Source organism: Bos indicus x Bos taurus, chromosome 2, assembly GCF_003369695.1.
Source record: "Bos indicus x Bos taurus breed Angus x Brahman F1 hybrid chromosome 2, Bos_hybrid_MaternalHap_v2.0, whole genome shotgun sequence".
NCBI classification, from domain to species: domain Eukaryota; kingdom Metazoa; phylum Chordata; class Mammalia; order Artiodactyla; family Bovidae; genus Bos; species Bos indicus x Bos taurus.
The window spans coordinates 62,652,347-62,670,795 of NC_040077.1; the positions used below are offsets into that span (position 1 = coordinate 62,652,347).

The window sequence follows — 18,449 nt, forward strand, 5'->3', positions numbered from 1 at the left end:
TTTCCCTTATAGGTTATTGCAAGATATTGAGTAGAGTTCCCTGTGCTGTACAGGAGAACCTTTCTGTTTATCCATTTTATATATAGTATAGCATGGGTGCTCAGTTATGTCCAACTCGACACAACCCCATGGACTAGGGCTCCTCTGTCCAAGAAAGACAATAGTGTGCGTATGTTAATCTCAAATCTCCTAGTTTATCCCTCCCCCACTCTTTCCCTTTGGTATCCATAAATTTGTTTTCTATGTCTGTGGGTCTATTTCTGTTTCTGAGAAGCAATTTAAAAAGCAAATACAGATGCCTGTATTCACCCCTAGAGATTCTGATAAGATTGACCCTGAGTGGCAGTCCCTGGGATACTGTTCCAAAAAATTCCTCAGTGGGGTGTAAAGTGTGAGGGCTAGAAAACCTAGTTGGAGATTAAATTTATCTGAAAGGGTGAAGCAGAGAGAGCATGTGTGCTAGTCACTTGAGTGGAGGCCTGACTTTTAGGCTCTTTTCCTGAAATGGCACCTCTCACGGTCCTGTTTGCTAGCAGGTAGAAGTGGTTACTTCAAGTGCTGGGCACAGTGGGTCCATAGTCATCAGCCCTGTGGGATAGCTGGGCCTTGGGCCAGTTGCTTTGGGAGCTTTGATCCCCCAAGCCCTGGAATCCCTGTCCTGCCCTGGTGTCTGGTTACTAAAGGGCCCTCCAGGAAGCCGTCTCATTCCTGCATGATGCCCCTCTTGGCTGTGGTCCCCTCCAGCCTGATCACCCTGCCAGGACTGTGGTGACCAGCGCCAGGCACTCCACCTTCTGTAGCCTTCTTCATTTCTGCTGCTGTGTCCCTGGGTGCTTTTTGCCTGTAATCTCGACACACCCACACCCACCCACCCACCGACCCCCACACACCTACCTGTAATCTCTCCACACACATGCAAGCACACACACTCACACCCCACCATCCCCCACCATCCCCTCAAGTGTATGTTTGCCCCCAGGCTCCTTATGAGGATGTATGGTGCCCGGGGTGGATCACCTGCCTGGTTTATAGGTCCAGGATTCTCTTTAGCTCAAGTCTGTACCAAGAGCCCCAGCCTGCTTATTACTTTTCCTTTGTTCTTTTGTGTTTCACCCCAGCCCACATTGATCGCTTCTTCCTGTGTTTTTGATGTTGTGATTTTACTTTTTGGCCTCATGCTAGAGCATGTGGGAATCTTAATTTCCTGACCAGGGATTGAACCCCCTGCATTGGAAAGTAGAGTCATAACCACTGGATTGCTGCTGAAGTACCTTCCTATCTGTGTTTTTGAGAGAATAAAACCTACTACTAATGTGTTGATAAGAAGCCTTTGGAGTGAACTCCATGCACCCTGTTTACCTCCTTATTTCTGACCCTTAGGTTTGGGAAAAGGTGTCTGTCTATAGGCTGGTTAGGATTCTAAGTAGGTGCCTCTTTGGGTCCTTCTATTAGTCTAGAACATGGTAATTAAAGCATGGGCAATGAAAAATGGTTTTATTTTGTAGCTTGGGAGGAGAGCTGACAAGGCTGCTAGGTGATGGTGACCTCAGGTTGGGGCAGGAATGATGTAGGGCTTCTTGTACTGGTTTCTTTTCTATTTCTTTTCGTTTTCATTTGGTATTTTGACCCTTGTATCTCTATCATCATTTCCTCAGGTTTACTTTCATTTTCTGTATTTTTCCCTCCTGTGAGTGTCTGGGTTGCCAGCTGGTGCATCCCAAGCCCCATAGTCATCCTCCCAGCTCCACCCCACTCCCCTGGCTGGGTGTCCTCTGACTTTTCCCATGACCTCATTCCTAACTTGCTCTCACCTCTCCTGTGCATGGTGTCTTGGTTGACTTCATCCTTCCTTTTCTCCTCTCATTTATTTTTTAAAAGAATTGCTTCATCCTGCCATGAACACTCTTTATTTTTTTTTGCTTTTAATTTTATTTTGGAGTATAGTCAGTTAACAATGTTATGATAGTTTCAGGCGGACAGTGAAGGGACTCAGCAATCCATATATATGTACCTGCTCCCCCCCTACCCCACCAAACTCCCCTACGATCCAGGCTGCCACATAAGATTGAGCAGAGTTCCCTATGCTATACAGTAGATATTTGTTGATTACCCATTTTAAATACAGCAGATGAACTCTCTTCTTTTGTCATTACTGAATCATTCCTCTTTTTATGTTTGAGAAAATTCAAAAGTGTCTGTCCTGTTCTATCAGCAAGAGACATCCAGGGTGTGCTTTTCTCTTCCATCATTTAAGCCAGGATTAATGGATTAATTTTTTATGCTCTGTGCATTATCTTATTTTATCTTCAGGTAGGAAATGTTACTCCCACTTGACAGATGAGGAAATAGAGGCTAAAAGAAGTTTGATAGCTTGACCAAGATCAAGCAGCAGGTTAAATAGTAGAACCTGGAAAGTCTCACGTCAGAACCTCCACTCTTTGCTATTAAACTCTGTACTCCAGCTAGAGGAGGGGTGACATGTTGTGTTGCCAGGCAGGAGAAGGATTTCATGGCCTTGAAGATCCTTTCATACCAGCATTCGTGGGATGCTGTGAGGTCATGTAGGATGGTGAGACCCTTTCACACGGGGTTGATTTTGATGATAACTCACTGAACTGTGTTCTAGAAATGATTCAGTATTAATTCTGATACTGTGGGTGGGCATGGTTGCAGTATGGCAAATTATGGTGGATCCTAGGGCCTTGGGTTGTGTCATTGTCACTGCCATTGTGTAAAGTAGCCAGATGGAGTTCTTCCAGGTGATTCCCAATGTTCTGTTTCTTTGCAGAGCCTGTGTCATCTTGGGGGTGATATTCCTTCTGTCATCTGTGTGTATAGTGGTCAAAGCTATCCATGACCTCTCGACGAAGCTGCTCCCGGAAGTTGTAAGTTTCTTCTTTTTTCTTAAGTCTTTCCTGAGGGTACCAGCCTCTTGTATTACCTCTCACCCCAGACTTACTGGGGGAAGTTGGGCAGGTGGAGAGAAAATAAACAGTATCTTAGGAGTCCAGAAGACCTCATATTAGAATGTAAATGACTCGGCGGAGAAAAGCACTGGGCAAGACAAAAAGATAGTTGAGCTGGTGCATGTTCTGTGTCTTTTGACTACTTTTAATGTCTTTTATATTAAGAGAAATGAGGTGATTTTTATAGAGCAGTGATCCAACCTGTGTTGTTTGCATCTGTTCTGCATCCACTCAATGACTTATAGTAAGAATTATTTTTGCCCTTGCACCTCAATTCAGTACATAAATCTATTCACATTAGATTTTCTGACACAACTAACATTCAAATGCAGAAACTGGAGGACACAATTTCATATTAAAGTGTGTTTTCGCCTCATTTTCTTGGTGAGAGGCACCAGATTCTTTTTTTGTTTGTTTTTTTTTTTTTTTTGCACTCTGATTCTATTTTTGCTCCACATCTTATGCATACTGGTAAAAAAAGACTTTTACAGTCTCCTGGAGGCTAATTTACCTATCAGGAGATGAAGATACTGCCATTACAATGATTCTCTCTACAAACTTACCTCAGAGATATGATGGGTTTAGTTCCTGACTGTCACCGTAAAGCAATTAATGCAATAAAGCAAATCACACATTTTTTTTGGTTTCCCAGTGCACATAGAAGTTATCTTAATACTATGTCTATTATATGTAGTCTGTTACGTGTTCAATGGCATTATATCTTAAAAAACAAAACCAATGTACATACCTTGATTTAAAAATACCTATTGCAAAGATAATGTGAGCTATCATCTGAGACTTCAGCAAGTCACAATCTGTTTGCAATGGTAACATCAAAGATCACTGACCACCGTAAGAAATGTAATAAAACGCAGGGGGTGGGGGTAGTAAACTGGGCGATCAGGATTGACGTATATACATGAGTCTTTATAAAATAGGTAACTAATATGGACCTGCTGTGTAGCACAGGGAACTCTTCTCAATGCTCTGTAATGACCTATATGGGAAACGAATCTTTTAAAGAAGAAAGAGTGGCTATATGTATATATGTAACTGATTCTCTTTGCTGTACACCTGAAACTAACACAACATTGTAAATCAACTGTCCTTCAATAAAAATGTTTTTAAAAGTTTGAAATATTTTGAGGATTAACAGAATGTGACACAGGGATAGAAGGTGAGCAAATGCTGTTGGAAAAAATGGTGCCAATAGACTTCCTGGACACAGGGTTACCACAAACTTTCAATTTGTAAAAAAAAAATAATAATAATTATCTACAAAGTGAGGTGAAATGAGGTGCGCCTGTTTATAAGTTGCATAGTGATGTAATGCAAAATTACGGGCTCTTCTTTCAGGGTGTGACTTGGCTTGTGCTCGACTATGTGCACCATCTTATAAAAGGCCTAAGTTATGAGACCTTTAGTTTCACTTTTAGAAAAACACATGTTAGTCTTTTGGGGGTAATGTATTACATTTGTGTGTGTGTGTTTATGGGGAAGATGAAAATGGAGTGGGCATTACACTGTTTTTAGTAGAGCTGTTAAAGTGACTGTGTTAAGTTGTCCTGTGTACCTAATGCTCCCACCCCTCGCCAGCTTGAACCTGAGATTAGAACCATTCCCTTGGTACCTCCTCAGGACCTTAACTGTTATTTATCATCGCAACTAACATCTCAGTGACACGGAGGAAAGATGGATAGCAGGGTAGTAGTGTACCTACCTATGGATTTCATCTTTTTCAGAAGAGCTGGCTCAAGCAAATAATCCCATGTCTTATACTCCATATGTTATATCTTATCTTACCTTGGTCTTCCTGGTTACCTTGAATCTGGACTTGTTCATCGTCTTTCTTCATCAGACTGACTATCATGTGTTCCATTCCACCAGAATCTGAAGCTTAAACAAAGTGAAAGTGAACATGTTGGTTTCTCGGTTGTGTCCGACTCTTTGCAGTCCTATGGACTGCAGCCTGCCAGGCTCCTCTGTCCATGGGATTCTCCCAGCAATAATACTGGAGGGGTAGCTATTCCGTTCTCCAGGGATCTTCTTGACCCAGGGATTGAACCTGGGTCTGCTGCACTGCAGGCGGATTCTTTAGTGTCTGAGCTACCAGGGAAGCCCTTTAAAAATTAGTTGCTCAGTTGTGTCCAACTCTTTGCAGTCCTATGGACTGCAGCCTGCCAGGGTACTCTGTCCATGGGATTCTCTCAGGAATAATACTGGAGGGGTAGCCATTCCCTTCTCCAGGGGATCTTCCCAACCCAGGGCTCAAACCCAATCTCCTGCACTGCAGACAGATTCTTAACTGTCTGAGCCACATCTAGACATAAAAGTATTGTGTGATTAATTAAGATGTCAGTCAGATAACATCTTTGCATTTTACAAGGGGTGGAAATCTGACTCCACTCTAAGAAATGTTTATTGGTGGGAATTTTCAGCACTGGGCTTGTTGACATTTTCATTTATTTAGGTGTTAAAAATTAATGTGAGGCAGGGCTTACTTGATGTAGAATGGATAGCTGTGCTCATAGACCTTGTTTGCGGCCCTCCTTGTTTTTGTCTTGTTTTTGCCTGTTATTTATCATCGCAACTAACATCTCAGTGACACGGAGGAAAGATGGATAGCAGGGTAGTAGTGTACCTACCTATGGATTTCATCTTTTTCAGAAGAGCTGGCTCAAGCAAATAATCCCATGTCTTATACTCCATATGTTATATCTTATCTTACCTTGGTCTTCCTGGTTACCTTGAATCTGGACTTGTTCATCGTCTTCCTTCATCAGACTGACTATCATGTGTTCCATTCCACCAGAATCTGAAGCTTGAACAAAGGGAAAGTGAACATGTTGGTTTCTCGGTTGTGTCCGACTCTCTGCAGTCCTATGGACTGCAGCCTACCAGGCTCCTCTGTCCATGGGATTCTCCCAGCAATAATACTGCAGGGGTAGCTATTCCCTTCTCCAGGGGATCTCCAGGGGTTTTAACTGGAAGCAGCCTTATATCTTATGGTACAAATATTCCTAAGAGAAGAAGCTCACCAAGTTAAAATCCACATCATTGCTAGGGTATCTCATGCCCCGCCTAGGTGAGATCAGAGAGGGTGAAGACCTCTATGATTGAACCAAGACTGTCCCTGCCCTGGTAGGGTTCACACCAACTGTATGGTATTAGTCCCGGTGTGGGATTTAAAAATCATACCTGCTTATGGTCATCCTGTCAGAACTCTAAGGAAAGATGTAAAGTGGTCTGTTGTATTTATTTGTTTTTTTAGACCTTCAGAGTTGTGGAGACTCTGGCATATTTATGTAACCAAGTAACCAAGGCATATTTATACTTAAAATATTTGGGGAACCCTGGTTAGGAGCAGGTGATTAGTTTCCAGCAGACCAAATGCAGTCTGTGCCTCTTGGTGGCTCATAGTTGGTGGTGGTTGAAACCAGGGAGACTGGAGTTTAGGGTTTTGATATCCTAAATTTTACATCCAAGTTACACCTTCACCCTTGCCCTCGTCTGCAGAACTGCCTTTTTTTAAAAAGATTTTTTTTATATGTACCATTTTAAAAGCCTTTATTGAATTTGTTACAGTATTACTTCTGTTTTATGTTTTGGTTTTTTGGCCATGATGTATGTAGGAGCTTAGCTCCCCAAGCAGGGATCGAACCTGCACCCCCTGCATTGGAAGACAAAGTCTTAACCACTAGACCACTAGGGAAGTCCCCAGAATTACCTTTTGATGTATGATTTCCATCAAGTTGTTACATGGGTTTGTCTGAAGCAATGTTTTCCCTGCCCCAGGCCTGTTTCCCCAGCAGCTTTCTTTTTAATGTCATGGGCACAATTCTCAGAGTGCGAGTAATTTGTGAGAATGGGTGAGTTTTGAAAGAAAGCCATGCGGTTAGGAATCGCCCTCCTGTGAAGTTGGCTGGATCTGAGCCATGTTGTCGCCTGCTCCTCAGCAGCCTCATGCTGGAGGAGACAGGCCAGCCCATTCTCAGGGGACCTGCAAAAGGATTCCATAGTGTCTCCTGCAAGGGCCTTTTGGGCAGATGGCTTAAGTTTGCTCCGTTATGGCCTGCATGGGGTCTCATTGGATCATTGATGAAGCAGATTCCAAAAGAGCCTTCTCAGAAACTCTGCGTGAACTGTGGTTCTAGAAGTTGGGGAGTGTGGGTGCCGCCGCAGATGCGGTGGCAATGGTTTGGTATTATGTCTGTGGCTGCTTTGACATGAGCATCATTGTGTTGCTGTTTTCACACCCACCACGCTCTAGAAGGGAAGGCAGGGACAGGTGGCACACTTCTCTCTTGTGGTGGCACCTGGGGGCTCTGACAGCAGAAGTGAGCTTCCTGAGGTCATCAGCTAGCTGGTGGCAGTGCCTGGATTTGAACCCTTGTCTCCTCGTCTCAGTCTGTCTTGGCTCCTGATACTGTGGGATTCCGTGGTCCCACTGTTCATTGGCTTTTCAAGTTTGAACCTTCTGTCTTATTTCTTCTCCTTTTTTTTTTTTTTTAAACCCTCTCCATTTGTTTTTTGCTTTGCTTTTTCTTGTCCTCTCATATTCAGGCGGAGGTGCCCGGCTCCCAGCTGATTCCATCGCTGGCATTTTCTGGCTGCCACTGCTGCTCCCACCATGCGGGCCCCCTGCAATCTGTGCCACTGACCAGGGTGTGCTCCTGTTGCTTTGTCTGTTGAAAAGCATGCAGGCAAGTGTACCAAGAAGCCATGGAAAAGTAGAAGTAGGGAATGAGGGAATTCAGGGGTTACATGGAGTCACGTGGAAAGAGGGGAGGGCATGGAGGCTGAGTGACTCCCCCCACCCCAGTACCCATGTGACCACTGCAAGCAAATTGCTCAATCTCTGACTCTGGGCTTCCGGATATGCCATATGGGGACAATACTTTCATCAGGGGTTTATGATAAAGATCAAGTGAGCCGTTTACTTAAAATAATCGATATTATTAACAGGAGACAGTGCTACTATGGTCTTAACGTTCTGATTTTAAAGTTTCTGAACTGCTTGTGGCCTGAGTTCCTTTCAGATGGGCCCCTGGATCCCTCTTTCCTGCCTCCTGGTCCCCCTCCCCCTGGCTGGATAGGACTGGTGTTTGTCTGTCTCTGGCTTCAGGCGGCCACAGCCAACTCTGGGCCCCTTCCTTTTGGGAACACCCAGCACACTATGGGCAGGTTGTCCTCTAAGTCTAACTCACCACTCGTTGGCTGTGAGACTTCCGGCAAATTGTGTCCTCTCTCTGAGAGACAGTTTCCCTCTTTGTAAATGGGTGTCACGCCCCCTGCTCCACAACAAGCATTGTGAGAACTAAACGATGTGATGAATGCGGAATTGCTCCATCAACTGTCGTGTGCTTGGCGAAAGCCAAAGGTATTATGTCGGATCCCATGACCCAGGAAGTCTCATCCTTTCTCATGCACTTTCTCTCAGTGACCTGTTGAGTTGTACTAGCTCATTACACTTTTCTGTTTGTATACTGTGACTTGTTTACCTTGAGCTCTTGACAGTGTCTGGGCCTATCCTCCTCCGTAAGTCACATGCACTAAAAGTGATAACAATTATAATTACAATGACGCATTGTTCCCAATTGGCAATGAATAATATATGGTCATATGCTGATAATAATAATTGCTGCCATATGAGTGCCTACTGATCCTTACTGTGCCTACTGTCTAGGCACTGGGGGTTCAGAGTCAACTAGCACTAATGGTTAGTGTTTCTTCATTGCTCTGCAAAGGCCTTGACTTCTCCTAGGAGCTGGCATTTGCTCTCCAGCAAATGCTGGAGATGGTAAAGATGGCCCAAGAGGTGACAAGCTACTGAAGAACTTAAAGAAGTCTTCCCAGTAACTCCTGAATGCTAAACACCTCACAAAACCAAAAGCCTACAAATCCAAGAGTCACAGTCACTGTGAAGGAAGACCCTTGGGGGATGTTCTCGCCCGTGGACTTGCAAGTACAATCCTAATACATCCTTTACCAGAGTTATCGTTCTAGCTTTGTTCCTGAGAGTGAAATCCCATCCCATCTCCAGGAGCTCACAGTTGGGGAGAGACCCAGACAGCCTAAACATTTGATTTAGGTGATGAGGGCTGTAATAGAGACAGTCAAGCCTGCTATGGGGGAGGCGTGTTGGGCCTCCACTGTGATCTGAAGGAAGAGTGGACACTGGGGAGACAGGCTGAGGTCCAGGGAGGAGAAGGCTCTTAGAGGCTGAGCAGCCACAGGGACCAAGGGATCTGTGTGAGCTTGCTTTCTTTTTCTTAGACGTTTGTTTCCTGTTTGTTTCCAGTGTGTCTGGAGGAAAGAATAGAGAACGGAAAGTGGAGAAGGAAGAAAGGAAAAATAACTCTGTTGTGGGTCAGGAGTGGTTGCTCGGCATCGCTTTGATTCTTCCTCGAGTCGCAGGGTTGCTTTCAAACCTCCCCTTGTTTTCGCTCAGCTAAGTTCTTGCCTGAGATTCCATCCCACCCACCAGAACAAAGGAGCTTCTGCCAAGAGGAGGGAGCCCCCCTCACAACTGTGTTCTTTCAGGCAACCAGTCGTGAGCCCTGTTTCATTTCCAGGCCTCGTGGGACACGAAGGTGGCTCACAGTGCGGGGTGGCTGCCTGCTTTCTGGGCACATCTCTTCCCTCAGTGTTGCTATATCCCCCTCACGCAGAGGCCTGGCTGGCTTTGCAGAGCTGGGGGCGGTCAGTGGTGTCCTTGCACAGGCCCCCGATGGGATTTCACTCTCAGGAACAAAGCTAGAGTGATAACTCTGGTAAAGGATATATTAGGATTGTACTTGCAAGTCCACGGGCGAGAACATCCCCCAAGGGTCTTCCTTCACAGTGACTGTGACTCTTGGATTTGTAGGCTTTTGGTTTTGTGAGGTGTTTAGCATTCAGGAGTTACTGGGAAGACTTCCTTAAGTTCTTCAGTAGCTTGTCACTTCTTGGTCCATCTTTACCAGGTGGAGAGGATGGAACCAGCTTAGCCTGCCCCCTCCCCATACCCGTTTGTCTCCTCCCCTTCCTCCTTCCCTCTCACCCAGGGCCTCTCGCTTCCCCTCTGAGCTCCCACCTTGTCCACTTCTTTGGAAATGGCGCCTCTGCACTCACTCCTCCTGGAACCCTCAGTCACTGCCTGCCTGACTCCTCCTCCTCCTTAGGCAGATCCCTTCAAGTCCTTCCACCCCCTTCTAGCCCCTGTTGCTCTCACAGATGCTCTGTCTGAAGACACTCATCCCTTCCTTCCCATTCCTCTTGTCCCTTCAGCTTCAAACCCAGCCTCCCCTCAGCCTTCCCAGCAGTCTTTCAAATCCATTCTGTATGACCTCCCTTGGGAGGTAGGAGATGGTTAACAGGGCGACATGAGAGAGGATGGAGGGGTCAGGAGTGAAGGCTTGGGCCCAGGTGAGCAGGCTCACAGACATGCTGCCTACCCAGTCAGCTTGTCCGCCTCAAGTCTTCTGGAGCAAGTGCCTCATCCATGGGAGTAAGTTTCTTGAGGATCTTGTACTGAGTGAGTACTCTGAGGCATGTCCCCTTGTGGTTAAAGATGTGGGAGAGAATTCCCTGATGATTCAGTGCCCTAGATGAGTCACAAGCTGGAATCAAGATTGCTGGGAGAAATATCAGCAACCTCAGATATGAAGATGATACCGCTCTAATGGCAGAAAGTGAAGAGAAACTAAAGAGCCTCTTGATGAGGGTGAAAGAGGAGAGTGAACAAGCCGGCTTAAAATTCAGTATTCCAAAACCTAAGATGATGGCATCCAGTCCCATCACTTCATGGCAAATAGATGGGGAAACAGTAGAAATAGTGACCTTTTATTTTCTTGGGCTCCAAAATCACTGCAGATGGTGACTGCAGCCATGAAATTAAAAGACGCCTGCTCCTTGGAAGAAAAGCTGTGACAAAACTAGACAGCATATTAAAAAGCAGAGACATCACTTTGCTGACAAAGGTCCGTAGGAAAAAAAAACAAACTATGGGTTTTTTCCCAGTAGTCATGTAAGAATGTGAGAGTTGGACCATGAAGAAGGCTGAGCACTGAAGAATTGTTGCTTTTGAATTGTGGTGCTGGAGAAGACTCTTGAAAGCCCCTTGGACTGCAAGGAGGTGAAACCAGTCAACCCTAAAGGAAATCAACCCTGAATATTCACTGGAAGGACTGAAGCTGAAGCTACAATACTTTGGCCACTGGATGTGAAAAGCCAAATCATTGGAAAAGGCCCTGATACTGGGAAAGACTGAAGGCAAAAGGAGAAGAGGGATAGTTAGATAGCAGAAGATGAGATAGTTAGCATGACTGATTCAATGGACATGAATCTGAACAAGCTCTATGAGATTGTGAAGGATTGGCAAGCCTGGCATGCTGCAGTCCATGGGCTCCCAAAGAGTCTGAACAAGACTTAGTGACTGAACAGCAGCAACAACCTCTGCTGTAGAGGTCATGGGTTTGATCCCTGGTCGGGGAAGTAAGATCCTGCATGCTTGTGGTGCAGCAAAAAAAAAAAAAAGTGGACGCTGAGGTCAGGGAGACAGAGCCCAACTCTGCCTCTTCGTAACCAGAGAAAGATGGGGCAGGAGTCCCAGCCTTCTATGCCTCAGTCTCTTTTTTGTAAAATGGAAATAGTAATAGCAGTCTTCTTGCGAAGCTTGCTAAGAAAGAAAATAAAACAATATAGATGATGCATTTAGCAAATAATTGTTGAGTGGACATTGACTAATACTATGGTTGTTGGACCAGAGAAGAAGTTTCTGAGGAAGTTGGTGGACCTTCTGATGCCTTTAATTCTAGAAGCTTAGTCTGTATTGAACCATCCAGGAAATGCATTCAGGGATCCTATTTTCAGCTCAGATTGGGTAATGGTGTAGGCACCTTCTTGTACAATAACCTATAATTCCTGGATCTGCTATGAGCAATAGGTTCATGTTCCTGTATGACATGCTGTCAAGCATAACTCTGAATTTAATTTGGGAGTTGTATTGACTCCCAAATACTTTAAAAACAGACACATGTACACAGTCAAGGTCCTCACCATCCATCCAACCTTCCAACATCACCCCAGCACTGCACAGAGAAAGTCAGAAAATTCCTGCTGTTATATCATCAATGGTATCCCACTCTTACTACTTTAGACAGAATTATTCCATCACCTCAGCAAGATTGACCTCTTCATTTATTCTAGAGCCACAGCCCACAAGTTTCTAAACAGAAGAGAACTGAGCTCTGATGAAAGTGAGTTATATTGGCTGGAGTGATCTCATGGAGAATCAGTTCAGTTCAACCGTGAACTTCCAGATGTGCAAGTTGGTTTTAGAAAAGGCAGAGGAACCAGAGATCAAATTGCCAACATCTGCTGGATCATCGAAAAAGCAAGAGAGTTCCAGAAAAACATCTATTTCTGCTTTATTGACTTTTATGCCAAAGCCTTTGACTGTGTGGATCACAATAAACCGTGGAGAATTCTGAAAGAGATAGGAATACCAGACCACCTGACCTGCCTTTTGAGAAACCTATATGCAGGTCAGGAAGCAACAGTAAGAACTGGACATGGAACAACAGACTGGTTCCAAATAGGAAAAGGAGTATGTCAAGGCTGTATATTGTCACCCTGCTTATTTAACTTGTATGCAGAGTACATGATAAGAAATGCTGGACTGGAGGAAGCAGAAGCTGGAATCAAGATTGCAGGGAGAAATATCAATAACCTCAGATATGCAGATGACACCACCCTTATGGCAGAAAGTGAAGAGGAACTAAAAAGCCTCTTGATGAAAGTGAAAGTGGAGAGTGAAAAAGTTGGCTTAAAGTTCAACATTCAGAAAATGAAGATCATGGTATCTGGTCCCATCACTTCATGGGAAATAGATGGAGAAACAGTGGAAACAGTGTCAGACTTTATTTTTTTGGGGGGGCTCCAAAATCACTGCAGATGGTGATTGCAGCCATGAAATTAAAAGACGCTTACTCCTTGGAAGGAAAGTTATGACCAACCTAGATAGCATATTGAAAAGCAGAGACATTACTTTGCCAACAAAGCTCCGTCTAGTCAAGGCTATGGTTTTTCCTGTGGTCATGTATGGATGTGAGAGTTGGACTGTGAAGAAAGCTGAGTGCCGAAGAATTGATGCTTTTGAATGGTGGTGTTGGAGAAGACTCTTGAGAGTCCCTTGGATTGCAAGGAGATCCAACTAGTCCATTCTAAAGGAGATCAGTCTTGGGTGTTCTTTGGAAGGAATGATGCTAAAACTGAAACTCCAGTACTTTGGCCACCTCATGTGAAGAGTTGACTCATTGGAAAAGACTCTGATGCTGGGAGGCATTGGGGGCAGGAGGAGAAGGGGACGACAGAGGATGAGATGGCTGGATGGCATCACTGACTTGATAGACATGGGTTTGAGTGAACTCCGGGAGTTGGTGATGGACAGAGAGGCCTGGCGTGCTGCAGTTCATGGGGTCGCAAAGAGTTGGACACGACAGAGTGACTTTTAACTCATGGAGAATAGAGCCCAGAAATAGATGCATACATAGCTGGTCAACTGGCTTTCAACAAAGGTGCCAGGGCAATTTAGTAGGGAAAAAAATCTCTCTTCAACAGATGGTGCTGGAGCAACTGGAAAGCTTTATGAACAAAAATGGACATTTACCTTTATATAAAAACTAGCTCAAAATGAATCAAAAACCTCAGTGTAAAATCCAAAACCCTAAAACTTCTAAAGGAAAGTAAAACAGAACATTTAGGTATTTAGGTGAAATTTATTAGATTTGGCAGTAAAAGTTTGCACCATAAAATAAAATAATTGAAAACTGGTCTTTATAAAAGTAAGAAACCTTTGCTATGACACCATTTATGACAAGACTGCACAGACAGCATACACACATCAGAAGGAAGACTTGTCTCCAGAACACGTAAAGAACCGTTTAATAAGAAGACCCAACATTCATGTACGGATGTGAGAGTTGGACTGTAAAGAAGGCTGAGCACCAAAGAATTGATGCCTTGCAACTGTGGTGCTGGAGGGAGAAGACTCTTGAGAGTCCAAAGGACTTTGTTGGCAAAGTACAAGGATCAAACCGGTCGATCCTAAAGGAAATCAGCCCTGAATATTCATTGGAGAGACTGGTGCTGAAGCTCCAATACTTTGGCCACCTGATGCAAAGAGCTGACTCACTGGAAAAGATCCTGATACTAGAAAAGATTGAGGGCAAAGAGGAGAAGGGGGTGACAGAGGATGAGATGGTTGGATGGTTGACTCAATGTACATGAGTTTGAGCAAGCTCGGGGAGATAGTGAAGGACAGGGAAGCCTGGCATACTGCAGTTCATGTGGTTGCAAAGAGTTGGACATGACTTAGCGACTGAACAACAACAAGAAGAAGACAAACAATCTGATAAGAGAACAGGCATAAGATTTACAGATGGTTCCTAGGAGAAGAGATAAATGAAGAGCCAATAAGCATATGAAAAATTGCTCAATATTATTAGTCTCCATGGAATTACAAATTAAAACCACCATAAGATACCACTACATACCCATTTGAATGTCTAAACTTGAAAAAAACGAAAATATGTGGACCATTTACAGCTCTCATATGTTGATGATGAGAGGATAAAATGGTTCATGTACTTTGGAAAAGAGTTCAGAGGTTTGTTAAAACATAAACATCCATTTACAATATGACCTAGCCATTCCTTCCCTAGATATTTACCCAAGAGAAATGAACATATACATTTGTAGAAAGACCCTCAAACAAATGTTTATTGCCTTTGGATTTCTAATATCAAAACCTAAAACTAATCCAAATGTGTATGAATAGGTGAAAAGGTGGTGTATCCATACAGTGGAGCACTACTCCGCAATAAAAAAGGCACTGCTGACTCATACAACATGGATGAAACTCAGAATAATTAAGGTGGGTTCCAGATACAAAGCCAAAAGAAATACATTAATAGTGTACAGGCATAGCTTGGAGATTCTGTGGATTTCATTCTATACCATTGCAAAATATTGCAATAAAGCAAGTCATGTAAATTTTTAGATTTCCGAGTACATAAAAAGTTACATTTACACTATACTGTATGTAAGTGTGCAGTAACATTATATCCAAATATATACATATATACCTTAATTTTAAAAGTAGTTTATTGCTGAAGACACTAACCATCATCTTTAGCCTTCATTGAGTTGTAGGTATCATCAAACATTATGGATCACAGATCACCACGACAAATATAATAATAATAAAAAAAGCTTGAAACAGTGTGAGAATTACCGAAATGTGACAGAGACACAAAGTGAGCAAATGTAATTGGAAAAATGGCACTGACAGGCTTGCTCAATGCATGGTTGCCACAAGCCCTCAGTTTATAATAAATACAGTATCTGTAAAGCACAGTAAAAGGAGATATGCCTGCATCATTCCACTTATATAAATTTTTAGATGCAATCCTAGTAGCTAAGACATGGAAAAAAGCTAAATGTCCATCAACAAATAAATGGATAAAGTTGATGTGGTATATACACAATGGAATATTACTCAGCCATTAAAGAGGAATGAAAAAATGCCATTTGCAGCAACAGGATGGACCTAGAGATTATCATACAAAGTGAAGTAAGTAATAAGGAGAAAAACAAATGCCGTATGATATCACTTATATGTGGAATCTAAAATGCGACACAAGTGAACTTATCTATGAAGCAGACTCACAGACAGAGAGAACAGGCTTGTGTTTACCAGAGGGGCTGGGGGGCTGGGACGGGAAGGACTGGGAGTTTGAGATTAGCAGATGCAAGCTATTATATATAGAATGGATAAACAACAAGGTCCTACTTGGCGCAGGGAGCTATATTCCGTGCCCTGTGATAAACCATAATGGAAAAGAATGTGAAAAATGTATATATAGTATAACTGAATCACTTTGCTGTATAGCAGAAATTAGCACATTGCAAATCAACTATACATCAATAAAATAAATTCTAGGTGCAATCTAATCTATAGTGACAGAAGGCAGATAGTGGTTGCCAGAGGATGGTGTTAGAAGCGGGAGGGATTATTAAAGAGTCATAAGGAAGCTTTTGGGGGTGATGGGAAATAGCCTCTTGCTTTTGGTGATGGTTTCACGGGCATAAAGATATGTCAACACTGATCAAGCTGTCCGCTTTAAATATATACAGTGCAAGTACATCCAGATGACACGCTTGAACACAAGTGACCTCACATTGCCACACCAGATAGGAATCCTGCTCAGATCTAACAGGATAAATATCTTAAGTTGCTATGAAGTGAGAGTTTAGTTTCCTGACTGTAACCCATACCTGGAATACAGACAGCACTGCTAAAATTTATCCTGTAAACAGTCAATGCTATGAAGACAAAATAAATGATAAAAGAGGAAAGTGCAAATAGTAGGCTAAATGTAACAGCTGTCATCAGAGGTAGCTAGTGAGAGGAGCTTTTGCTGAAAACGACTGATCTCATGTAGTTGCCAGAAACACCCCTGAAGTGCCTGCTGGTGGCCAGTCTCCTGAGTGAGAGTATTAACCATTTTAAACCTGAAAATGTGGGTGGTCTGTCTTTTCAGTTCCTTGCATGCAGTGCGATTTGTTTGTCAGTTCAGGTGTTACCTAGGAAATCGCTCTGAGGATCTCTTATTGTTCTCTCTTCCTTGCTGTGTAAGCCTTGGATTTTAATCAGAATGTGATGTCTGTGAGCAGTCTGCCAAGTTGCTCTATTCAGTTACACCTCTTTGTGCTTTGTTTTGTAAAAGCACTTTTTAGCTTGAGGTTCATTAGACCTTCACAGGATTTCCGAAGTGGGCAGAGATACCACCATTTTATAACAAGGAAACAGATCTTCAGATAAAAAAATTAAAATGACTGTGTAGTAGCCAGTGTCAGAGACACACACGGCAAACCAGGACCTGGACTGGTTGGGGGCTCTTTCTCGTCCATGGATTGCCTCCTGAATACTACGGAGTTTGAGACCCAAAAGCAAGCTTTTCAGAAAAGCGAATACAGCTGACTTGCTTTCCAGGCTGAGAACAGGCAGCCCACAGACTCCTCATAGGAGATTCTGAATCAGCTCCATGTCTAGGGTTTCCCACACCCAACTCAATGGGTGTGAACTCTGTCCACGCCTGCCATCTTCCCTGCGGCCTTGAAGACCCCAAGATGACATGTGCTATGAAAACCTGTCTGGGGGCTTCTGGGTTATGGTAACAAAAATGGAGAAGAGAAAGGAAGGGAAAGAGAAAGGAAGGGAAGGAGAAAGGGAAATGTGCCCATTCTTCATCTCCTGGAAACATCTGTATATTTAAAGGTACGGGTATTTATCAAAGGAGGATGTTGCAGGGTCAAGGTTGAATACATCGCTATTTAGATGCATCTGCATTTGACCTCCGAAAGTTCATCTCTTGTACTTGTTTTCCCAACTAGAATGAGAGAATTTATCACGCTAACTTAGAACTTCTTTTTCTTTGTGAGATTTTGAGAGTGCTTTTATCTTTGCAAGAATAACATTTTTTTCGAAAGTGGTTTAACATTTTAAGGTAATTAGTTTTTTCATTCACTTCCCTAAGTATAGCATGTACAGTCCTCATAACATTTCTGATTTTCTGTTTATGGTTTAGCTAATGGAGAGAATCGTACTGAATGCCTTTTTATTTCTCAAGCTTTGGCTGAAGTACGCCAGCGTGTCTGGTGCACACAACACATCCCAGTACAGCAGAGCCATGGGGACCACGTTTCCACGGTGACAAGAGCACCTCCTGTAAATTACTTGTGCTCCATTCTCCCATCACATGAGCAGTGCTGGTACTTTGGAATAGTCTGCCTGTGACTGGAATGTATTTGGTGACAAAGCCACACATTACTGGGTTGTTAAGGAAACATTTGATACTGGGAAATATTAGGTTGGACAGAAAGTTTGTTCAAGTTTTCCCAAACATGTCAAACTCTTTTGCCAACCCAATAGTTTGGGCACATTGGGTAAAAATTCTTCTTAAATAATCCTGTTGAAAGTGGGCTCTCATCATCTGAGCCTCCATGGACTCAATATATAGGACCTTTACTCTAAACGTTATGGGAAAACTCAAACTTTTTGGCCAGCTCAATAGTTTGGGCACATTGGGTAAAAATTCATTAAGTAATCCAGTTGAAAGTGGGCTCTCTCATCATCTGAGCCTCCATAGACTCAATATAGGACCTTTAAAGAACTTTCTGAACAGAGATACAGCATGAGAACTGAGCTGACTGTGGGCGCTCGTGAAGGTCAGCTGCTATAGGAGGGACCCTGGACCTTCTCCTTTGTTTCTGTACAGTGGCTGTTCACAGAGGGAGGCTGTGTGCAGAGACTGTTACAAGAGGAAACAGCTGAGTTAAGGCTCTCACTGTTGAGAGCTGTGGTCATCCATGGCCCCCTTCTGCTAGTGAGAAGCAGCATTGGTGACCGTGTTGCACTAGGCTCTGCCTGCTGTCCTT

At 43.5% G+C, this 18,449-nt stretch overlaps 1 protein-coding gene across 1 annotated transcript in view; it reads left to right on the plus strand.

Moving 5' to 3' along the window:
• Positions 1–18,449, plus strand: part of TMEM163 (transmembrane protein 163) — a 269,056-nt gene that overhangs the window by 219,473 nt on the left and 31,134 nt on the right. The window contains exon 5 of the mRNA XM_027562048.1: positions 2,789–2,885. Within this exon, the coding sequence (XP_027417849.1) occupies positions 2,789–2,885 (97 nt within the window). The remainder of the gene's footprint in view (positions 1–2,788; positions 2,886–18,449) is intronic.